The sequence below is a fragment of the Syngnathus scovelli genome, chromosome 21, assembly GCF_024217435.2.
Source record: "Syngnathus scovelli strain Florida chromosome 21, RoL_Ssco_1.2, whole genome shotgun sequence".
Taxonomy (NCBI): domain Eukaryota; kingdom Metazoa; phylum Chordata; class Actinopteri; order Syngnathiformes; family Syngnathidae; genus Syngnathus; species Syngnathus scovelli.
Window position 1 is genome coordinate 3,035,445 of NC_090867.1, and position 6,978 is coordinate 3,042,422.

General features: G+C 44.3%; 2 protein-coding genes across 2 annotated transcripts; one reads left to right on the forward strand and one right to left on the reverse strand.

Annotated features, from left to right (window-relative positions):
• Positions 1-18: 18 nt before the first annotated feature.
• rhot2 (ras homolog family member T2) lies at positions 19-4,912 on the forward strand. Its single transcript, XM_049759441.2, has 19 exons — positions 19-232; positions 633-691; positions 812-893; positions 964-1,007; positions 1,095-1,148; positions 1,234-1,286; positions 1,351-1,459; positions 1,549-1,650; positions 1,735-1,833; positions 1,916-2,024; positions 2,293-2,413; positions 2,508-2,592; positions 2,792-2,937; positions 3,026-3,126; positions 3,318-3,448; positions 3,530-3,616; positions 3,685-3,807; positions 3,897-4,099; positions 4,252-4,912. Exons 1-19 carry the CDS (start codon positions 196-198, stop codon positions 4,367-4,369), a joined length of 1,863 nt encoding a protein of 620 aa, XP_049615398.1. The 5' UTR covers positions 19-195; the 3' UTR covers positions 4,370-4,912.
• An 836-nt stretch (positions 4,913-5,748) lies between these two features.
• Positions 5,749-6,963, reverse strand: h1-0 (H1.0 linker histone). Its single transcript, XM_049759460.2, has one exon. It carries the CDS (start codon positions 6,709-6,711, stop codon positions 6,103-6,105), a length of 609 nt encoding a protein of 202 aa, XP_049615417.1. The 5' UTR covers positions 6,712-6,963; the 3' UTR covers positions 5,749-6,102.
• Between the last annotated feature and the right edge of the window lie 15 nt (positions 6,964-6,978).

The following is a 6,978-nucleotide window of genomic DNA, read 5'->3' on the forward strand; positions in this document are numbered from 1 at the left end:
TTGTGTCCAGCGGACGGCGTGTTTTGCGCGCTTCTCTTCCTTTTGAACCGGAAATGTACGAGTTCACCTTGCCCAAAAAACGAAGTAGAGGCGAACAGTAGTGAAGCTTTCGCCGAAGTTTTATCATTCCAATGAAAAGCAAATGTCCCCGTAGCACAGCGGCGTGTCTGGCTGATCTTCGAACGGGAAGTCAACATGAAGCAGGATGTGAGGATACTTTTGCTGGGGGAACGTGAGTACATAATGGCGCTCTATGACAGCTGACAAACTGTTAGCCGATTAGCATATATTAGCCTTGGGATAACATTGTGGTTTTCGAGCTTAAGCAAGGGAATGTCGTATGAGATGTTTTTGTGTAGAAGTGAATAGCTTGGCAGTTTAACCCTAGAGCTGGTTGGATTTGAAAAATGATTGACCTAAGGCTGAGTTGTCAAACTTCTGCATGTGTTGCCCTAATTGGTTCAATTTATTCCTTTTTAGTAGGTTATTTTTTTTCCAGATAGCTCTGCTTGGTGAACACATTCGCTCAGACACTGTTTTAAGTTGAATTGAACGTAGGTGGTATAGCTGTAGAATCAATATCAAATTTATTTGACTCTCATTTCTACCTCCCCTCCGACCTTCCTGGTCAGCCATGGTGGGGAAGACTTCCCTCATCATGTCCTTGGTTGGAGAGGAGTTCCCCGAGGAGGTCAGTGTCAGCACAATTCAGCCTCTCTCTTCCAGAGTGTAGTGTGTTGGGACTTTGGCACGCATTCTGTTTGTCATAGCTCGATAATATCTATATGCACTGATCAATGATGACTCACAGGTTCCGTCTCGAGCTGAAGAAATCACCATCCCGGCTGACGTCACACCAGAGAAAGTGCCCACACACATTGTGGACTACTCGGGTAACTTTATAATAATTATTGTATGTTTATTTGGAATTTGCTTCCTATTATCATCCAATATCCTTGGCAGAAAAAGAGCAGGGTGATGAGACCCTTCGGGAAGAGATTCTCAAGGTGAGTACACGGGTAATTGTATGAATGCTAAAAGAGAACACCCAAGGAACACTTTTTATTTTTATTTAAAAATGTCATCCCACATAGGCCAATGTGATATGTGTAGTCTATGATGTCACCAATGAGGACTCGATAGAGAAGGTATTTTTGACACTAAAGCGCTTTAAATTCTTTTCATATTCATCACAAAATTCCAATTATGTTCCATGTTTTTTTTTTCCCCCAGATCAAGACAAAATGGATACCTTTAGTCAACGGCGATGCAGAAAAAGGAAACAAGTATGCAGCAAATTTGGGAGATGTCAGTGAGAGGTGTTGTTTAATTTCATTTTATTAATCACAGAGTTCCAATCATCCTCGTGGGGAACAAGTCGGATCTGCGCTCGGGCAGCTCCATGGAAACCATTGTCCCCATCATGAACCAGTTCTCTGAGATTGAAACGTGCGTGGAGGTGAGTTTACCTTCTGCAACTTTCATTCAAATATTTACCCGTGCCCAAGCTGTGCGTGCGCTGCACTGTTTACTTTGTTTCCCCTCAAGTGCTCAGCTCGCAATCTCAAAAACATATCAGAGCTGTTCTACTACGCACAGAAGGCAGTCCTTCACCCCACCGCCCCTCTGTACGACCCTGAGGATAAACAGGTCGGCCCTTTTTTTATTTTTATTTTTTTAAATACCTCAATCATTAATTGGTGTTTAGCGACTTAATTCTTTCCTGCACCGCAGCTCAAACCTCCGTGCGTCAGAGCGCTCAGTCGAATCTTTTACATCTCCGACCAGGACAACGATCGTATCCTCAGCGACGCTGAGCTCAACGCTTTTCAGGTGCTCATCTCACGCTTTCATGATCCAGTTTGAAGCGAAGCTAATTAACTGAATGTCTGTTTTCTTTTTTTACATCCATTAGAAATCTTGTTTTGGAAATCCGCTGGCGGTGCAAGCCCTAGAAGATGTGAAGACAGTTGTGTGGAAAAACATTTGTGATGGTGTGCAGGACAATGGCCTGACCTTAAATGGTAAATAGTTTTTTTTTTTTTTTTTTTTACGCTGTGTTGTAAAGTTAAATACTAAACGACCAAATATTGTAAATTATTTCTGCCTGTATTTCACGTCTTTTTAATTGTAAGGATACCAACAAGTTATTTTATTCATTGGAGATTTTTTAAATGAATTTGACAACTAATCGGTTGTCAGAGTTTTGAAAAATTCTTATTGGTTGAGCACTACTAAATAGTCTTCATTGGGTGTATGAAATGTAACACTGTTCTTTTCTCTCCCCCTCAGGTTTCTTGTTCCTTAATACATTATTTATCCAGCGAGGCCGACATGAAACCACATGGACGATCCTCAGGAAGTTTGGTTACGATGACAACCTCGAACTGACCGACGACTACCTTTACCCCGCGTACGTCAGATGACATTCCTCTCGTCTTTTTCTGTTTTGTGTTTGTGCTCATTCGCTTCACGTCATTTCTTACGCTTGTTTTTAATCACGGCAGCCTCCGGGTTCCTGCGGGCTGTACCACTGAACTCAATCATCTGGGTCAGCAGTTCCTGCAGCGGCTGTTTGAGAAGTATGATGAAGTGAGTCATGATCTCCGTTGATAGTTCTTCAAGGTCTAAAAATGGCCATCGTAAATCCCTTTATCTAATTTTTATTGCTCACTTGTGCAACTGAAACAGTCTTGCCTTCATTGTTAGTTTGCTGCCCTACCTTTTATGGAACCAAAGCATATGTTTTGCAAATTATAATTTTTTGTTTAATATGTATTTCCCCTTTGAGGATAAAGACTCTGCGCTGTCCCCAGCAGAGCTCAAGAATCTGTTCTGCGCTTGTCCTTACATGCCGTGGGGCGCCGAGGTCTACGCGACTGTCCCGACTACCGCGGAAGGTTACATCTCCAATCACGGCTATCACTGTCAGTGGAAGTACGTGTTGACTTTGTGGAATTTTTTTCAGCATCGGCGTTGATCATTTAAGCTTTTTCACACACTTTCTTTTTTTCTTCACCTCCAGGCTTTCTGCTTACCTGGACATCCACCGTTGCCTGGAGCACCTCGGGTACCTGGCCTATCCGATCGTCACAGAGCAGGAATCGCAGACTGCTGCGGTCACGGGTGCGCCGATTGAGATATAAATGTTGACACAATAGTTCCAAGAATGTTTCCCAACCGTTATTGAGTCACATATTGAACAGAATGAATTCAAAAACGACCAGTGGGATTAGTTGAATACATTTTCATTGCAGTGGTAGCCCACGTTATGATGTTATGTCAACATTTAGTCTTTACGTTGTTGAAACGTGCAGTAACAAGAGAGAGAAGCGACGACCTGGCAAAGCGCCAAACGCAGCGCTCGGTCTTTCTGTGCAAGGTGATCGGACAGCGGGGGACCGGCAAAACTACCTTTCTACAGGCCTTCCTTGGCCGCAGCGCCGTGGTATGACGCCATCCGGGATCATGAACGGCTAAGCTGCGTGTCACTCTGGTGTCTGACTGTTGCATCTCTTTACTTGACTAGAACAACCCTGGTAGCGGCGACGGCGGCGCCTTTTCCCCCTTCGCCATCAACACGGTCCAAATCAGCAATCAAGAGAAGTCCCTGATTGTAAGTTGCCCCGCCCTCACCTTTGTGGCACCATTATGAATGTTGACCGTGCTCATTACACGGTGCAGCTCCATGAGGTGGACGTAGAGGCGGACTTCTTGAAGGAGTCAGACTCCCGCTGTGACGTCGCCTGTCTCATGTACGACACCAGCGACCCGCATTCCTTCGACTACTGCGCCAGCATATACAAGGTAATTCCTTATCACCTGGTTATCTAAGATGAATTGGGAACCTTGTGTGACTCTTCACTGTCAACGGATTGTAATTTGTTTTTATTCAGCAACACTACATGGAGAGCGACATCCCATGTGTGTTGGTGGCCTCTAAGCAAGACCTCCCCGAAGTCAAGCAATTCCACGGAGTTACGCCAGCCGAGTTCTGCTTCAAGCACAAGCTGCCTCCGCCGTTGCCTTTCTCCCACACATTTCTCAAATCCACCACCGAGAACATCTTCACTAGACTTGCCTGGGCCGCTGTGTACCCGTATGTCACACGTCACAACCCGCCGCTGCCCGCTTATGTTTTGTATGACAAGAAAGAAGCCCGGCGAAAGCCAGTTGTGGAGTCTTTTGCTTTAATTATGGTGCCACGTTTTTGTTGTCAAGTCTGACCTGTATTGTGTTTCTCCCCCACAGACACCTAAACGGCTCAGGCATGAGGAACACGTCCTTCTGGCTGAGAGTGGCGTTGGGCTCAGCTGTGCTTGCCGTTGTGGGTTTCACTATTTTCAGAGTGGCTGTCAGACTGAAATGAGCCCGAGACCCAGCTGAGTTTTGCATTTGATTGATTGTTACTCCGGCCATACACATTAAGACTCCCAATTGAGTAGTGTGTTTTGGCACTGTCCTCATGTCAAAACAGTGCTGAGATCCTTACAATTCCTTCTTTTGCCATAAGCATCTTTTTTCTGCCTTACCTTTACCTGTTTGACGCATTGATTCCACAGATGACAGTTTTATCAATTGACTGTAAATGAGATTGAAATGTTTTTACATGCAGTGTAAGCAGAATTCAACGGCAATGCCAAAACTACCAGGCCGCATTTCCAGCAGCTATCTGGAGCCCCAGAATTTAATTTTGACCACAGGATGGTTACGCCTTATGTTTGCCTCGCTATTAAGCTGCAACTAGTGATAGCATGTTAAATGCACCTAAACATTCATACCCCTTTTCCCCCGAGGATATATTCAAATGACCTGGATGCCCTTCTGTATTTTTGTAATACTAGGTTTTTCATAAAGAGTTAACTGTTCTTAACATGCTCAATAAATGAACACAACACACCATCTAACTGCAGGAATGCATTGGAGTGTCGTGCTTACATTTACAGAAGCTGGCATCTCTCTTCGCCATTTCCCCGTAAGGGTAAAACGTCCTTCAAATTAATATATTATTATTGATATATTTTTTAGACTAATTTGAATTTTCCAGGTTTTATCCTGTCAGCTGTTAGTGACAGTTTCTCCAAACCGCCATAAGAGGGCAGTGTCGGATGTTTGAGAGGCCGGTGGTCTTTGCTTTTGGACGCATCTTCAACTTGGAAGTCAGACTAAAAATAAGGTAGGTGTACTTAGTGATAAGGTATTTCCATATAGTAATTGTTATCATAATTTTCCCTAAAACGTTATTATACACCGTAGATAGTCCTTTTACTTTATTGATCCTGTGTGGGCAATTAAATTGTCCCAGCAACAATATCTGCACATAACCACATGAGCTCCCGTCGCAAAGTGTCTCATTAAAAAAATAAAAAAAAATACAGCTCTGGAAAACAAACATGTTTTGATATTTTGACTTTTGTTTATATAATCTTGGCAAAAGAAATGCTCTGAATTACAATGTTTGTATTTGAAATGTGACTTGCAAGAAGCAGGTAAGTTGGTTGCTTGGCCATGTTTTTTTTTCCAAAGCTGGCCAAGTCTGTTCCTAATAAAGTGGCTGCAGGCTGCAAAATGTATTTCCATGATTCATCATGCGTTGCCCATACAAACACACTTGATGTGACCTCTTAAAAAATATAGTGTAGGTGTACCTAATGAAGTGGCTGCTAGTGCGTGATGTTTATAGTCCCGTTAATTAGAACTTTTGCAGCATCCGCCGTCATTTATGAACATAAAAGAACTTTTCAGACATATTTTCTTCAGTTTTATTGAATGTCGTTATAAAGTAATGTTAATTAAAGGCTACGGGTTTCCTTCAATGAGATGGATGGAATGCACGGATCCGCTACAGTTAAGCACTGAAACCTCCACGACGTCACTACATAGGGACCACAAATGTCATAATCGCTCAAGATGGAGTCAGTAAAGTAAAGGCTGTGATCATTTATTACACTTGTCGCAATGCTTGCAGTGTGTTTGTCGAGTTGGTGCTGGTACAGGTGAGAATTAGCAGAAGTTTGCATGGAATTTTAGAAAAATAATACATAGTATACCAAAAGTTGTCCTTTCAGGAATATTTACACAGTCCGGTGGCATAGTGTCCCTTCACTTCCTTTTGCCCCCTTTAGCGGCCTTCTTTGCGGGCTTGGGTTTGGACTTGACTGCCCTCTTGACCACTTTGGGTTTGGGCTTGCTCACCTTAGCCGCCAGGGTCTTCTTCGGCGTCGCCGCTTTCTTCACTTTTCTCAGCTTGCCCCTCTTGACCGCGGCCGGTTTTATCTTCTTGGCGACCGCTTTCTTGGGCTTCTCCGGTGCCTTGCTCACCTTCTTGGGCTTGGACACCTTCTTGGCAGGCTTAGCTGGTGCTTTGGTGGCCTTCTTGCTCTTGGCCGCGGCCGGTTTCTTGATGGACTTTTTGGCGTCGTCCGGCTTGGTGAGTCGGAAGGATCCGGACGCGCCGATGCCTTTGGTGTGGCGCAGCATCCCGGAGTTCACCAGCCGCTTGAGGGCCATCTTGATCTGGACGTCGGCATTGTCGCCCACCTTGTAGTTCTTGCGCACGAATTTCTGGATGGACTGACGGGACGCTCCATTTCGGCTGGCGTCGTGCACGATGGCCGCTTGGATCATGTCCGAGTATTTGGGATGAGAAGCGGGCTTCTTGGGCTTAGGCGTTTTCTTGGCTTTCGCCGGAGATGCCGATGTCTCTGCCATGGTCCTTTTATTTGTAGTATTTTTTTAAAATTTGTTGACAAGTTCAAGCTCAGACGCACTAAAACTCGTCCACGGCTCAGCAATAAAACGACACGCACCAAAACAAGCAAACAAAAAAGCTTCGCCTTAGGAAAAAAAAGGAAAAGACCCAAATGCGTCACTTTTCCTTGTCAAAACTAATATCTGACGTGTCAGCGGAGACAGACAAACCTGTACGGATGATGTCTTAAGTGTCTAATTCCACAAGCGCTCCGACGGCTCTATGAA

What these genes read in the sequence shown, in the direction of transcription:
- rhot2 (XM_049759441.2), top strand. Translation starts at nt 196, where the DNA reads ATGAAGCAGGATGTGAGGATACTTTTGCTGGGGGAAC. An exon ending in ACACATTGTGGACTACTCGG is followed by an intron (nt 894 to 963) that starts GTAACTTTATAA and finishes TATCCTTGGCAG; the next exon opens with AAAAAGAGCAGGGTGATGAG. An exon ending in ATGAGGACTCGATAGAGAAG is followed by an intron (nt 1,149 to 1,233) that starts GTATTTTTGACA and finishes TTTTTCCCCCAG; the next exon opens with ATCAAGACAAAATGGATACC.
- h1-0 (XM_049759460.2), bottom strand. Translation starts at nt 6,711, where the DNA reads ATGGCAGAGACATCGGCATCTCCGGCGAAAGCCAAGAAAACGCCTAAG.